General features: G+C 45.5%; 1 protein-coding gene across 2 annotated transcripts in view; it reads left to right on the top strand.

Annotated features, from left to right (window-relative positions):
• Positions 1–15,929: 15,929 nt before the first annotated feature.
• Positions 15,930–17,025, top strand: part of GNAO1 (G protein subunit alpha o1) — a 162,890-nt gene continuing 161,794 nt past the window's right edge. Inside the window, exon 1 of one of the 2 annotated variants that reach the window (XM_082232379.1) lies at positions 15,930–16,919. In XM_082232379.1, the coding sequence (XP_082088505.1) occupies positions 16,802–16,919 (118 nt within the window). In that variant the 5' untranslated portion in view covers positions 15,930–16,801. The remainder of the gene's footprint in view (positions 16,920–17,025) is intronic. The other variant, XM_082232380.1, reaches the window with a different exon arrangement.

Below are 17,025 nucleotides of genomic sequence, written 5' to 3'. Positions count from 1 at the left end.
ACCCCAGCAGAATTTTCTGTTCATTTCATTGACTTCCTACACCAGGGGGATTGTTATCATGACCACTGTGCTGTGCCAACACCGTTGGGCGTGCTCATTGCCTGCCACTTATGCTTCAAGGCCGTGATCTTTAGATGGGGGGGGGGCATCATCACAACCAGCTGTGGGTTTTGTGGAGTCCTTGGCTAAGATGCCCCAGTGGATCCCTTTCCTGGGTGGATTCCTCCTCCTTGCCACTGCCCTTCATTTGCCCTGTAGTCTGGGCCCAATCCATGCCACTACGCAAAGGGGGAGGACCAAGATATGTTGAATCTAATGCTCCTTCCCATTGCTCTTTTCACTCTTTATATGCTCTGGCAGAGACATCCTAGTAGGACCTCTGCTGGAGTAGAAGCCTTGCCATATGACCAGCAATACTAACCCCTGGTGGAGCCTCTCCACTTATTCTCAGTTGCAGCCAATGTTAGTTCTACTCAGAGTAAGCCCATTGAAATTAATTTGTTGTTGTTGTTTAGTTCTTTAGTCGTGTCCGACTCTTTGTGACCCCATGGACCAGAGCACACCAGGCACTCCTGTCTTCCACTGCCTCCAGCAGTTTGGTCAAACTCATGCTGGTAGCTTCGAGAACACTGTCCAGCCATCTCGTCCACTTTCGTCCCCTTCTCCTTGTGCCCTCAATCTTTCCCAACATCAGGGTCTTTTCCAGGGAGTCTTCTCTTATCATGAGGTGGTCAAAGTATTGGAGCCTCAGCTTCAGGATCTGTCCTTCCAGTGAGCACTCAGGCTGATTTCCTTAAGAATGGATAGGTTTGAAATTAATAGACATGACCAATTGAATAGAAATTAATTAGACACAATGGTCCGTTTTTATAGTGTGTTCTCTGAATTTGTAGCTTGTTTTGTAGGATGTCCTGGGGGACTTTATTCTGAGCAAACATACAAAGGTTTGTATACTATACAATATGGAGGGGAGATAAGGTATTTTTATCTCCCATCAGCCCAAAACTGTTTCCTGAGCAGCTTATAATTATCAGCAATAAGACAAATCATCATGATAAAAAATGTATGTTTCCAAATCAGCCACTTTCTCCACACACACTTTTCACCTTTAGCACTTTGCACAAGAACCAAACAGAAACCTTAACATGCCCTCTTAAGATTATACTTAGCCAAAGACCTAACTCTGCTTCCACAGAGCGCGATAAGACACTTCCTGTTCCCAAACCTCCAAACTTTCTCATCTAGTAGATTGTTTTGTGTGTGCTGCAGCATGGGGTGGACATACCCCAAACACCTAGGGTATATGAGATTGTACTACATTAATTTAGGGGACATGGGTGGTGCTGTGGGTTAAACCACAGAGCCTAGGACTTGCCGATCAGAAGGTCAGCGGTTCAAATCCCCACAACGGGGTGAGCTCCCGTTGCTCAGTCCCTGCTCCTGCCAACCTAGCAGTTCGAAAGCATGTCAAAGTGCAAGTAGATAAATAGGTACCGCTCTGGCAGGAAGGTAAACGTATTTCTGTGCACTGCTCTGGTTTGCCAGAAGCGGCTTAGTCATGCTGGCCACATGACCCGGAAGCTGTACGCCTGCTCCCTCGGCCAATAAAGCAAGATGAGCGTTGCAACCCCAGAGTCAGTCAGGACTGGACCTAATGGTCAGGGGTCCCTTTACCTTTACTACATTAATTACACATATCATTTTCTTAACTAACTGACCAGGAAATGAGATAAAATAAAGTGTCCTAAAGGGAAAGGGAAAATTTCAGCTCTTTAGATATGTTTTTTACCCCTAGTGTTCAAACAAATCACTTGCCAATCACAACTCTGACTTCACTTGTTGATGAAAAAATGCCAAAATGGGACAGCAGCCAAGCTGGCTCATCTGCCTGCATGTTTTGTTTCCTAACTTTTTTCCTAAAAGGCCAATTGATGCACTATTTTTTTTAAAAAAAGGAAAGCTGAGAGTCTGGGTCCCCTTTTAGGCATGGTGGTATTCAGGTTTTTCCTCAGAGCTGACTCAATGAAATGAATGGACCGAACTTACTCATGTTCTTCAATTTCAACACATCTACTTTAAGTAAAACATAATTGAATACTATCGTATGTATATGGGGTACACAAATCCCTTAGCTTAAAAGAGGCAGGTGAATGTCATTGACCTCATGTCAAGAACAGTGTCACAACTTATGATGAGATATTTTTAAAAAATCAAATGAAGAGAAATCAAAATAAAGTTCCCTTTTCCCTCTCTCTATTTAATCTTGGGTATATTCAAGTGCAGGCCTCTGAACCTTGCTGTGTACCTCTCCCTCCTCCTTAACTTCACTTTGCTAATAATAGAAGTCAATGGGATTTAAGCGGCATAATTTAGCAAGTATTTCAAGCATTGTCTACAACACCACAGGCCAACCAGTTGCCTCCTCGGAAGAGGGCAGATAAGAGCCCTCTGTGCTCGATGCCGCGTGAAAAGAGCTAATCAGCGCTGCCTTTCTAATTGTTGGCATAATGATTTCAACATGCAAAAATTCTCAGACTGAATTTGCATGGCTAATGAAATAATTAAGAACCACCCAGCAACTGGAGAACATAATTGGGCATCCTGCAAGAAGCTTCACCCCCGAGCTCTTCTGCGATTCTGGAAACAGAATTGAAGTCTGCAGTTTCTTTCTTGCAAGGGGGCCACTACCCCCTGGGCAACTGCATGCGTCAGCTGCAACAGAACTCCATGTTTTCTAAACTCCTAGGACTGGCAAACCTTTTTCCTAGCAGAACGCCTATGAATCTCATTATTATGATTACCATTTGATTAATTTATATACCGCTTAACACTCAAGATGGTTTCTTAGTGTAAAACTAACCAGGGGAGAAATGTGATTTCACTTGTATTTTAAAGGCAAGCCTGCCAAATTCACGCTTTTCAAAACAATACACAAACCGAAACACCTTCATCCTTTGAAATTCATACTTCTCCAAATTTTTGCAATGTAGGTCTCTACCTACATAATGAGTACAGAAATGCATACACAGTAGAGGGAAATGCACATAAAAATGCATATACTAATGAAAGTAAAATGCACATACTGTATATGTGCATATTAGGGGAAATTGCTTTGCAAAACTGTGTATATTACGCAAAATTGCATATAGTGGTGTATGCTAGGGGAAATGTGTACTAAAATGCTAATGAATTTTCATGAGGACTTTCGCGAATGAAAACAACCTGGGAGGGGGGTTTCCAGCTACCCCAACCCCTTGTCTTTGAAAGCCTTGCAAGTGGCTGCAGGAGAAGGATGGTGATGAAGAAGAGGAGGAGTTTGGATTTGATATCCCACTTTATCCCTACCCGAAGGAGTCTCAAAGCAGCTAACATTCTCCTTTCCCTTCCTCCCCCACAACAAACACTCTGTGAGGTGAGTGGGGCTGAGAGACTTTAAAGAAGTGTGACTAGCCCAAGGTCACCCAGCAGCTGCATGTGGAGGAGCGGGGAAGCGAACCCAGTTCACCAGATTACGAGTCTACCGCTCTTAACCACTACACCACAACATGGGGAGCTGGCAGTGCTTCTAGTACCAAGGTGAAACTGTAGAGCTCCCTTGCTATTTTTGTTATTAAATGCTGCATGTCATTTATATAATCTTGCTATATTTGTAGTTCTGAAATGTTATTTATATATATTTGTTAATGTGTTTTGCTACATTGTTCGGAAATCCCTTTTGCTCCGTTTGGCTATGAAATGTGCTTTCTTGGTTGTAAGTCTATTTTAGCATTTTTGCATTTGTGGAAAAGTGGCATACAAAGAAAAGGAACGGGTGGAAGAAAATGTGGAGAACAACTCCCGCCATCCCTGCCCATTGGCCATGCTGGCTGGGACTGATGGGAATTGCAGTTTAGCAGCACCTGGAGGGATACAGGTAGGGATGAAAGAATCTTAATTTTGGTTTCCCATTTCCCCAATTCTCCGTTCACTTTTACATATTTCCACTCATGAAACTGCTTGTGAAAATTTGTTAGCAATTTAGTGCAAATTTCTCCTATTGTATTTGCCACTCATCGGGGCTTTTTGTACATGCTTTTTGTACATGCTTTTTGTACATTTTGTACATGCATTCCTACTGTTACTGCTCCCCTCATTGTATTCTCCATATTCTGTGCCACACACAAAATACACCTTTTCATAGTCATTTCCTGTAAGCAGACTTTTTAACTTTGGGGGGGGGGAATTAATGAAATCATCACTCCTGTGTACATTTGTATTTATTTTATTCATAAAACCATAAAAATAAAATCCAATTCACTTGATTCGCTCATATGTGCGTGCATGCGTGTGCGTGTGTGTCCAAGTCCATCTCCCCTTGTGGTTTATTTCTTATATAATTTCTAAGAACTGTGTGCCTTCTTCAACACTTCACACTACCACCTACTCCTTTTCCACCTGGGAATTTAAAGAAAATGGGTTTCCCCATCTTCACTGAACGTTACTTGCTTACACTGACAAATCTCAGGTCTTGTCTTTTTCCCCTGTTTTCTAAAACTTCCATGTCATATTCCTATATTTTAAATGCTTTTTCCTGCTCTTGATTTCTTGACAATAGCAACTTTGACCTGTAAGTTACTCCTGAAGGAAGAAGGAGAGCTGTACTGAGTTTTGAAGGGTCTGAGACTCTGGGATTGCAACACCTCTGGGTATGTTCCCACATTTAGACCTGGTTACAACATTGTCACCTCTTCTTTTTGCATTGGTAATAAAGCAGTTTAAAAATCAAATCATACACAAATGATATTGCCTTAATAAAGCCTCTCTCAATATTTAAAGGGGAAGAAAATATTTCAGATCATGGGGAATTAGCAAGATACAATAGGGTTGCTATATTCCCTAAAGTGAAAATCCGGACAAAGTTTTTGGTCCTTTTTTGGGGGGGGGGGAGGGATTTTTGAGCTTTTTGGGGGGAGGAGGTGAAGTTGTTCAGCTTTTTTAGGAAACATCTCCCACCCCCCAAAAAATAAGTCTTTGGGCTTCATTTGGATTTTTACAGCATTTATCTTTTTTAAAAAAATCGCCCTAGTTGCCATACGTCCGGGTTTTCCTGGACATTTGGCCAATTTGGCAAAAATCTGCCCAGACACCATTTTGACATTCCGATTTCCAGATGTGTCCAGGAAAACCCAGACATAAGGCAGACTAAAGGGAAAACAGAGTTATAGAAATAAACATACCAGCAGAATTAGGACAGTAGATAAAAGAGAAATTTCAACATAATTGGAGAAAGAAATTTGTTTGCTATTTGGGGATAAGATTATTATATAAGAACAACTATGAACTTTTATTTAAAAACTGCTACTTGCTTGTATCCAAGAGGGAAATTTAGATTTCTCTTCTTTTATGATGAATAGAGGCTGTTGAAATAACAATACCCCCCCCCAAAAAAAATATTATTTTTGGAAATGCTTATCAGCACTGGCCCAACCATTAGGTAGGCTGAGGCTGTCGCCTCAGTGGAATATAGTGGAACTATAGCGGAATATAGTGCAGGTTTAGCACTCATTTCTCTATTTGCAAACTGATTTTTTTCCGGAAGCAAATAACACAGAAATGATCACTAAACTTGCACTATATTCCACTAGAATTCCAGACGTGGCTTTAACATCATGTGAAAGCTCAAATATAATTTGGAAATTAACAGTTAAGGAAGCATTGTGAAAATGGAATAAACTGCCATGTGTATGCAGCCAAACATAATTATTGCCCCCTCCTTGTGCTTTAGATTGGCACTAGGCTGTTGTTGTTTTGTTTGTTGTTGTTTTTTCCGTGACTGCAAAATCCTTTAATATGTAAGATTTCATACTGGTGAAATATTATGACGATATTTTACAGAAGCTGCACACTCACACACACCCTTGCTAAGGGGAAAATGAGCAACACCTCATTACAATCCCGTAGCTATTGACTCTAACCACTCAAGTGCCATCTCATTTGGGTTCAGAAAACACCTTTTAGGAGGCATTCCACTATTCTTGCCGTGAGGATGGAGTGATTAGATTCACCTGACCCACTTCCTGCACATAAAACCAGGATGCAATTTCTCTCCCTCCACTCATTAAACCACACTTTATGGATTCCATAAGCTCTCTTGGTAGTAACTTGACAGTCTCCGTTAATGGAAGTTGTTTTATTCATGCACACCAAAGCATCTATTGCAAAACTGATTCCTAAGACTGTACCCTCATATAGGAGTTTCCTCCCTAATATTTAATGTCCTTCTCTGTGCAGTTTAGCTGCCTTTTTTTATTTGTGTGGTTCGTTTGAGGACAACCACTTAACAATACATGACTGATAAAGCAAAATGTGATGAATTTTTCTACTGTGAGGCCAACGGCTGCTTTCTGGCCTTATGAGTTACACTGGGAAAACAGCATGGGGAAAAGGTTAAACTCCCACCCCACCCCACTGCTCATAACAAATCTACAGTGCTACACACTTCTTTTCCTGTGGGGAGGGGAATGTAGATGGCCAGGAGATTCAGTCTTGTGGACTTCCCAGAGGTATCTGGTGGGCCACTGTGAGAACAGGATGCAGGGCCCATCTCACATTCAGTCCCTGGGCTCGAGGGTGACCATATGCCCTACTTTGCCCAGGGCAGTCCAATCAGATACAGTGGTACCTTTGTTCTCGAACTTAATCCGTTTTGGGAGTCTGTTCGCCTCCCGAAACTGTTTGAAAACCAAGGCACAGCTTCCAATTGGCTGCAGGAGCTTTGACTACCAAGGTACCACTGTACTTCTAATAGAGAAAGCTCATCCAAAACCTTGGTCTCAAAACATGAGAGTGGCTCTTACTTCGGGTTAAAGAAGAATGTTTTAATTCAGGCTAATAGCAGAGTGGCTGGAGCTGCCCAGAGTGGCTGGGGTATAAATATATCACCATCATCACCATCATCACCAACATCAATGCAGGCTCTGCAGCAAGTGCAACATCCAAAGGGTCAAGATTCCAAGGCCCATGAAGAGGCCAGAGGTTCATACCTGGATAGCAGCTACCAAGATGTACCAACAACTGACACGCCCCTTTTAAAGATGAAGTGGACTCTTGCCCTATGCATGCGTCATTCCATTTGAGCAGAAGTGCCTAATCCCATCAAAGAAGGCAGCACCTGGTTCTCAGCAAGAAGACTGTGTCCTGCTTCTTGGCCTCCAACTCAGCTGCCATGTCCTCCTGTTCAGACCCTCCCTCTTACTAGGTGAAGCCCCCCCCCTCCCTGAGGAGGCTCTGCTCTCTGCAGGAGGAGCGATGGAGAGAGAGCTGGCGGATCTGTTTGGCACCTAGAGGAAGACCTCCCTCCTCTATCCCTGGGTTCCAGCCACACATCTCCTCCTTCTCCCTGATTTTCTTCTGCTACCAAACCATGGCAGATCCCAATGGAGCTGAGGGGTCTGGGGCAAGGCCTCTGTTCAGAGGACAAGTCCTCTATTGTGCTTCCCCATTGCACTGACGTGAGGCTCGAAAGAAGCATTCTCGTGTAGTCAATAGAGTAGGTTGCAGGGTGTGCTTGGTTGTGTGGTGTGTGTGGTGCATGCACCATGTGCATGTGCCCACAGGACCCACAAAGAGTGACCCCTGCTCTGATGGAAGGGCTGTCTGGTCCAAGTCTGGTGTAAAGATAAAAATCTGAATAAGGGAGAGCTGTGTTGGGGGGCCCTTGAAGATGCCAATTAACAGTCAACTTGGATAGCTCAGTTGGTTGGAGCGTGGTGCTGATAATGCCAGTGTTGCAGGTTCGATCCTTGTATGGGACAGCTGCATATTCCTGCACTGCAGGGGGCTGATCTACATGATCCTCAGGGTCCCTTCCAACGCTATGATTCTAATAATAAAAAAGCACCCGGGTAGCAAACAGAGCAGGCACAGAAGACTCCTGGCCACAGCCTCCCCCACTGTGTTGAGATGCATTGTGTTTCTATTTGAATTACAGTAATTATTTCTAAATTTGCATCTCTACATATAAATTAGTATCTGCAAATTTTATGCAAATCTGCATATTCTTTTGTCCTCTTTTTGGCAGGGGGGAAGGGGAGACTGATGCATTTCCTCTTCTTTGGCAAGAGGTAGGGGGCTACCAAACTGATTTCCAAGACCGTGTGACACGATTGATCAGTTTCCACATTGTCACCATGTTTTCTGCAAAAGTATTATTCTTATTACTATTGCATTGTTAATCAAAGCGACAAATCAAAGAAAGCCGTGCGTGTGTACTGTTACAACCGTTCTTCCATTAATCCATTCAAAGTAACCCATTTATCTCGAGTCAAAACACTGAAAATCCATATATGACACACTGTTATCATGATATATATCAATGCTATGGGGTTGTAATTGCTGCAGCCGTCTGAGGAAACCTAATGCCTAATCTATGTTCCTGACACCCCATTTGCTCCAGCTGCAGCTTGCACAGCTGTTGCTGTTAAATTTGCAGGCGGATTATCTTTCAGTAGTGAAACGCCTGTCAAATTTGATGGGCCAGGAAAGGAATGGTCAGTACAGCTCTGCCCCCCCCCACCATAAGCCCGACCCTCTCACACTAAGGATGTGCCTAGGAATGAGGGTGAAATGACTAATTCACACTTCCCATAATAGTACACAGCCAAATGCAGTGTTCTTTGGAAATCTGTAGTTCTCTTAATTTTGCAAAAAATTCAGGGCCAAAATTATTATTTACTCCAACAATTTATGTACATAACATTGACATTCTATTTTCCTATTGGTGTACAATGAAGTTACAAAAGGGATATACAAAATACCGTATTTTTCACCCTATAGGACGCACCGTCCCATAAGGCGCACCTAGGTTTGGGGGGGGGAAATAAAGGGGGGAATTATTTTTCCCCCAGGCGCGGGGCTGGGGAAGCCCGAGCTTCCCCCGACCCCAGCCCCCAGAACGGGCAACTCTCCGCAAGCCGTGGGAGCCCGGCGCTGGGCTCCCACGCTTTGCGGAGAGTTGCGCGAAGTCTGGGCACGCTGAGCTCAGCGCACCCTGGCTTCCGCATGCAGGCTTCAGTGAAAGCCTGCATTCGCCCCATAGGACACACACACATTTCCCCTTCATTTTTGGAGGGGGGAAAGTGCGTCCTATAGGGTGAAAAATACGGTATGTACCAAAATGTATTTATTATGGGACTGTAGGCATAGAAAGGCATGTATTATTGGAAAACAATGTAGAAAAATGCATAAGGGAAAACCGCTTACGAAAATTCAGAGAAATATGCATTTAAATGCGGGTGAATTGTTGGGGGGCTTTTTCCACCACCTCCACCACCCCATGCAATCTGATGCAGAAATGTGAGGAAGAGAGAGACACTGAAACTGACAGATTTATCATTCCTGGGTGCAGCAGCAGAAAAATCCACAGGAGCAAGCATTCAAAGTGGGACTAGTGGTAGATGAGTTAGGGGGCTTATTATATGCTCCATAAAAGAGGCCCCCAGAACTGCAAACTGTTCCTATTCTGCAAGGTTTGACAGGGTGACCCCAAGCTCCCAAGGGAGCTCCAGTCCTAGTTCATCAGCAGGTGGATAGAAGGAACAATTTACTGGCTCACCACTGAGCTTCCTGCTCAGATTCCTACCTTCCATCCTCTCCTTTCTTTCCTCCACTCTCAACTAGCTAGGTTCTTCCAGCTCTCTTGCACCAAAGCTCCTTGCCAGCCCCAATGCCCTTCTTCCTGCACCTTTGCCCCAAGCCAGTGCATCTCCACCTCTCTCTCTATTGCTCTGTCTCTCACTCAGTCACTCTCCCAGTTACTCGCTCTATGTTGCTGCCTCTGCCTTCTGTCCAGCTCCAGTAGTGCAGAAGCTGACTCACAGCTCTGTGATGCTCGCATCTCCTGCTTCAAGCTGGGGCAACGTAGCACAGAAAATCCCCTTTGAAAGGCCACTACATTCTCCTTCTAATCTACCTGATTCAACTTCTAGGTGAGCTGCTAGGAGAGCACAATGGCGGCTGGCTCTCAATCTCTACAACCACCCTGAACACAGGGCACTTAGCAGTGGCTACAGAGACTGGACTTCAGCAAGCACTGACTTTTGACGCTTGCCTAGAATTTGACCAGTTTTCTCCATCAACATTTCTCCATTTGATTCTTCCTTATGCTGTGTGTGGAAGAACAAACTGGGGCAATTTGCGGGCAAATTGAGATGCCTTTGAAGCAGTTTCAGAAACCACAGAAGTGTTTTCTGGGGTGAGGGTGGAGGGGGGCAGAACGGGGCCAAGCATATCCATATTATAGTTTGTAGTAGAGTTTGTTTCTATACTGTTTTGGGGCTTAAAGGTCCTCAGACCAGGGAATGGCATATTAATGCAACAATAGATGCAATGCAGTAAATCATCAATCAAAATGATGGAGTGAAATCACAACATAACAGGACAAGAATAAAAGGAAGTCTTCCCAAGCTAAAAGATGAAAAAGTTCTGTCATCAATACTGTATCCCACATACTTAGCAGCTAGTAACCTGATCAGAAAATGAAAGGTATTACCAAAGCTTACCCCAGCTATAGGAATTAAGTACCACTACCTCTATTTGCTCAGTGATTCAGAGCAAAAAACAACCAGTTTAATTTTAAAAAGATTGGAAGTAGATCCAAAGTTAATAGTTGCAACAACTGGGGAGAGTCCAGGACTACTCCCTATAGTTTCTAGGAAAGTACAATCCCCATAAAGCCAAAAAGGATGGGTTGTCCCTGGTCCTCATTAGGATAGATGAATCTATAAATTTCATTTTCTCTGCATTTTATATTTTTCCATTTCTTCTCATATACACATTTTTGAATGTGAGATATACACATTTCCTCCCATTGAAAATAGTGATTTGCCATTGGTGCCTCTCTAAAGCCAGCTTTGACCACCCTCATTAATCCACAGTGGAAACCTTCTGGGTCATGCTGTTCTGGCTGCTGCTTCTTGATTCGCCCACTCAGCAGATAAGAACCCAATTTGCAATTTCCCATAACTGCAAATTGATTGATTGATTGATTGATTTAAACAATTTATACACCACTTATGTACAGTGGTATCTCGGGTTAAATACTTAATTCGTTCCGGAGGTCCGTTCTTAACCTGAAACTGTTCTTAACCTGAAGCACCACTTTAGCTAATGGGGCCTCCCGCTGCTGCTGTCCCACCGCTGTGTGATTTCTGTTCTCATCCTGAAGCAAAGTTCTTAACCCGAGGTACTATTTCTGGGTTAGCAGAGTCTGTAACCTGAAGCGTATGTAACCTGAGGTACCACTGTACAATCATTTCTAAGTTGTTTACAAAGATGAAATCCCCCCCCAAAAAAAATCAGTTTAAACTATCAAACATCAATTCAAATACAGTGGTACCTCGGTTTACATACGCTTCAGGTTACAGACTCTGCTAACTCAGAAATATTACCTTGGGTTAAGAACTTTGCTTCTGGATAGGAACAGAAATTGTGCTCCAGCAGCGCAGTGGCAACAGGAGGCCCCACTAGCTAAAGTGGTGCTTCAGGTTAAGAACAGTTTCAGGTTAAGAACGGACCTCTGGAACAAATTAAGTACTTAACCCAAGGTAACACTGTTCCTGCTGTAATAATATAAAAAAGTATTCATTGCCAGAAGTTGAATATTGCCAGAAGTTGAGCAGGAAGGGAGCATGTCTGACCTTAGCTGAAAGACAGCTCCTTAAAATTGGGACCACAATACTAAAAAAACCCCACTCCTGTTGGATATAAGCCATGCATCAGAGTCATGAGGGACTCCAAGCAGTAACTCACCTGAAGGCCTCAGTGATTGGGCAGGAATATTAGGGATTAGCCAGTCCTTGTTAAGGGCATTGTTAATCCATGCAAGAACATTGAACCTGCCCAATGCAGGCTTTTGAGCACTGGAATTTTATGGTGGTGATATTTTATCCCCATCAACAGTCTAGCTGAAGGGTGTTGCACACCTGGAACCCTCGGACCAGGCCCTATAGCCATTACACATTCAACCATGTGGGGAGGCTATGCAAATACAAATCGAAGCAGCAGGGACATGGGTTAAGAGTTGTGAGGATATACCTATTCTCCTCACAGAGCTACAATTTGCAGAATGGTATAACCATCAATCCTTTTTCACATGGGACACTGTGAAGGAAATAGGGGTCTCCTAACATCTCTCCACACCTGTAACAGTTCCCAGAATTCTTTAGGGGAAGCCATGGTATCATGGTGCTTTAAATGTGTGGTGTGAATGTGGCCCTACGTTACAGACGTTAAAAGGTTTAACAGTCATTTAAACTGTACTGGGAGAGTCCTAAACATCTCTTAATAGCATTCTCGGTCTCCCTCATCAAAATATGATCTTTTGGAGAAGCCATGGCAGCTAATTGGTGTGTGTGTGTGTGTGTGTGTGTGTGTGTGTGTGTGTGTAAAAGTCAGCGGCATAACTATGCCATAAGTGCGCTGAGGAACTAAGCACTATGGAAATATTAATGGCTGCCAAGCTAAATATTTCTCTTGAATAATATTCCTCATCGTCTGTTGCACAGTTAATTGTTTAAATGGGTAGCACACTTTTTGCCACCTGAGCTCTTTGTTCCATTTCCACACCCTGGCTTATGAAAATAAGCTGCTCAATTACTCCCTGCACAACTTAAACTTCCTACTTTTTATCTCCATCACACCACATTAAAAAAATGCTGCAAGAATATGGTGGTTAGCACTGCAGGAGACCCTTTCTTTTTTGAAAACTGTTTTTGCTGGTTTATTTCCCTCCCCTCCCAAGGCCAAGCGTGATTTCTATTCATTTCCACTTTAGCACAGCCTTGATATTCAAAGACACACACACAGACAGACACACACACACACACACACACACGCACGCACACACACACACACACACACACACACGGAGTGTTGGCTTATACTGCATTTCCAAAGCCTAATGCAATCCACTCTCAAGTGGTAAGAATTTGGGGTCAGTCATGGCTGGCTAGCTTGCCAAGACAACACAGTCAGAAAGGATCTAGGTGAAAGGGGGGGTACACTGTTTGGGAGCCTAGGGAGCCATGAACCTGAAAAGAAATTCCTCTGGTGAAAGGATTGTGGAAGGAAAAATGTTTTGTTTTTTTTTCAAAGTCAAAGGTCGACCAGCACAAGGACGTAATGTAAGGGCATAAGAAGAGCTTTGTTGGATCAGTCCAAGTCCATCTGATCCAGCATCCTGTTCTCACAGTGGCCAGCCAGATGCCCTAATGGGAAACCTGCAATCCAGACCTGAGCATCAGAGCACCAGGAGACCCCAGCTACTGGTATTCAGAGGCATACTGCCCCCAACAGTGAAGGGACAACATAGACATCATAGTAGCCTTATTCTCCATGTATTTGTCCAATTCTCTTTGAGGGCTCATCCATACTTCCTGTTGTCCTGCTGCTTTGCCCCAGAAGAAACTGCTCTTTAGCGCCCAAGCAGAGCAAATGGCAATTCCGGTTTTCTCCAGATTGACGTTTGCTCTGATTTAGCACTAAAGAGCAAATTTTCCATGGGAAAGGAGTAGGAGTAAGGGGGAGACTGCTCAGACCCATACCTAGAAAATGCTAGGTTAATGGTCTCTATTGTCCAAGTCTGGTTTAAGGCCATAGAAAGGGAGGGTTGGGGGGAGATCTTGAAGTTGCCCATCAACAACGGGCTGCAAACTGAGTAGGGCTACCTGTCATTTGGTCTCTGGCTTCATAGTGAGATGTGTTGTATTTCCATTTAAATTATAGTAATTATTTCTAAATTTGTATCCATAATGCACATTAGCACATGCAAATTTTATGAAAATTGGTATTCTGCTCTGATCCTTTTGGGGGTGAAGCATAAGTAAGCAACCCTATATAGGGTTGAAGAGGTGGTTTCAGCACCAACTCTCTTGGCCTTGGCAACCCGAAACTGTAATTCTAGTAGAAGAATCGGGGTCTCCTAACAACTCCCAGCACGTTTAACAAATTACAGTTCCCAGAATTCCTTGGAGGAGGCCATGACTGTTTAAAGTGGTATCATAGTGCCCTGTGGAATGCCCTCCCATTGGATGTCAAGGTGATGGACAACTACCTGACATTCAGAAGACATCTTAAGGCGGCCCTATTCAGGGAAGCTTTTAATGTATGATATTTTAGTGTTTTTTGGTTTCTGTGGAAGCCGCCCAGAGTGGCTGGGGAAACCCAGCCAGATGGGCGGGGTACAAATAATAAATTATTATTATTATTATTATTATTATTATTAAATGCATGCAGTGAATTTGGCCAAACTCAAGATAAATGAAATCTTTTTATGGCTAATATCAGCTGGTGTTACTCCTTCTCTTTTCTGTACTGCATTTGCAAATAAACAAACAAATGTTGTTGTTTCTCAAATGCCTCAGACATGTCAGTATTTGGATTTGTGGGGGAGAAAAAGGCTGTCAAAAAGGCCACCTACCTAGAGTCATCTAGTCCAACCCCCTGCAATGCAGAAATCTCAACTAGATCATATATGACAGATGACCATCCGACTTCTGCTTAGAAATCTCCAAGGAAGGAGAGCTCACCACTTCTGGTTGGAGTCTGTTCCACTATCAAACTGCCAGAAAGTTCTTCTGATGTTCAGCTGGAATCTCATTTCTTGTAGCTTGACTTAGCTTCCTCTTCTTTCTTCATTTCTTTATTTTATCTGTTTATTCCACTTATATTCCATCTCTCCTCCAAGGAGCTCAAGGTGGTATACATGGTCCCCCACCCCGCATTGTATCCTCACAAAAACCCTATGAGGTAAGTTAGGTGAAAGACTTATTATAAATCGGGGGATGGATGCAAGACATTCAAGGGTCTGGAAACAAAGCCTCATGATAAATGGTAGAGGAAGTTGGGGTGCTCAGCCAGGAGATTGGGAGGTGATGTGATAGACATCTTCAAATATCTGAAGGGCTGCCACGTGAAAGAGGGAGCAAGCTTGTTTTCTACTGCTCCAGAGGGTAGAGCCCAAATCAATGGATTCAAATTATGAGAAAGTATATTCCATGGCCAGTTGGAAGCAATATCCTTCTGGAAAACAGTTGCTGGGAACCACAGCGGGGAATGTCTAGTCAGCCACTGTGACAATAGGATGCTGGACTAGATGGGTCATTGGCCTGATTGCTATAGAATCATAGAACTGTAGAGTTGGAAGGCATCCTGAGGATCACCTTGTCCAACCCCCCTGCAAGGCAGGAATATGCAGCTGTCCCATATGGGGATCGAACCTGCAACCTTGGTGTTACCAGCAGCATGTTCAAACCAATTGAGCTACCCAGCCAGCAGGATTGTCTAATGTTCTTATGCCTTTGGTTCCTCTGGATGAAAGGGGTGTGTGTTTGTGTGTGTGTCCCTTTGCCCTCCCCAATAAAATATTTGAGGGGGCTCCCCCCCCCCAAGTTGCTGGGCATTGCCATTCAAAAACTGTGGGTGCACCACATCACGTGATGATTTTATTCAAGTTGGCATCCCTGTGTGAGTGTGAACTAGCATCCTACACAAAGATAAGGCGTGCCCCCATTGCCCCGCCCACTTCGGCCTCTTGTCCCGCCCACAGCTGGCAAGTGGCCCCCAAATGGTTTCCCGGGAGGGAATGTGGCCCTCCGACTCTACAAGCCTCCCCATCCCTGATCTGTAAGCTCCGCCGAGCCCTCCCCACTTCGGCTGCACAACTGCAGAACTGGGAGGGAGGGGAGGGAGAGAGGCTCCTTGGCGGCGGCGGCAGCAGCAGCAGCCGCATCTCGAAGCGGCTCCTCGGCCCGTTCTCTCGCTCGCTCGCTCGCTCGGCCCGCTCTCCTCCTCCTCGCCGAGCTTCCTCTCGGCCGGGCGGGCGCATGCGCGGGCAGCGCGGGCGACGTCAGCCAGCCCAGCCTCGCCTGTGCAAGGGAAGGCAGCCTCGGCGCGGCTCAGCCCTGGCGCACTCGCCCGCCCTCCCCGCTCCCTCCCTCCTCCTCGCCTGGCTGCTGCTGCTGCCGCTGCTGCTGCCGCGAGCTCGCGTCGCCCCTTTCTGCATTTCTTGCCATTAGGATCGGCTGAGCGATGCGATCGCTCGCAGCCATCGCCGCCGCCGCCGCCCATTAGAGACCCCCAGGTTCGGGGGAGGGAGGAGAGGAAGACTCGCCAGGAGGAAGGAAGCGCCTCGCCCCGAGAGCCGTCCAGGCAGCAGCCCAGCGACGAAGGCAGGCATCCCGCCGGCGACACAGCCGCCCAGAGGGGAAAGGGCTCGGCTCTCGCTCCGACGCCAGCAGCAGCCCCAGCGCGCTCGCCACCCGCCCGCCCGCTGCCGCGTCCCCCAAGAGGCCGCCCAGCTCCAGACCAGGCAAGGGGGCGCCCAGAGCCCATCGCGCCCTGCTCCTTCTCCCATCGCAAGAGATCTCCCTCGTCTCCTTCCAGCGCACCCCCCCCCCCAGCAGCGCCTGCCAGCCCCCGGAAGGCTCGGCTCTCATTTGGATGCATTGATTTGCTGGGGCTACGGAGACGCAGAGCCGGGAAGGAAGAAGGAGAAGAGCGAGGGGGCAGCCAGCCAGAAAGAGAGAGAGAGAATCTGTATTATATTCCCCCTGGTGCTTCATTTTAATTTATTTTTGACATCTAAACAAAGATCTACATCCCCACCCCGCTTCTTCCTATCTTGCTTTTCTGCTGCGTTGGTGGTTGTGTTTTAATTTTTGTTTCCCCTCCCGTTTTTCCTCCTTGGAGTGTCTGATAAAAAGGGGGGGTTGGGGGGACCGAGAGAAGTGTCCGCCAGCCCGGGAGAACACATTTCCCGGCCACCATGGGATGTACACTGAGCGCCGAAGAAAGAGCCGCCTTGGAGAGGAGCAAGGCGATCGAAAAGAACCTCAAGGAGGACGGCATCAGCGCGGCCAAAGATGTGAAGCTGCTCTTGCTAGGTAAGCGGGCTCGAGCCCAGCTGCGCCCCCTCCCTCCCTCCCTCCACACCCAGGTAGGATTCTGACACAGCCAGACCCCCCCCCCGGTCCAGCACTCCCGTGTGTC

The sequence above is a fragment of the Podarcis vaucheri genome, assembly GCF_965113315.1.
Source record: "Podarcis vaucheri genome assembly, chromosome: 7".
Lineage (NCBI taxonomy): Eukaryota > Metazoa > Chordata > Lepidosauria > Squamata > Lacertidae > Podarcis > Podarcis vaucheri.
The sequence above is the reverse complement of the archived record's forward strand: the minus strand, read 5'-3'. Positions and strand labels throughout refer to the sequence as shown.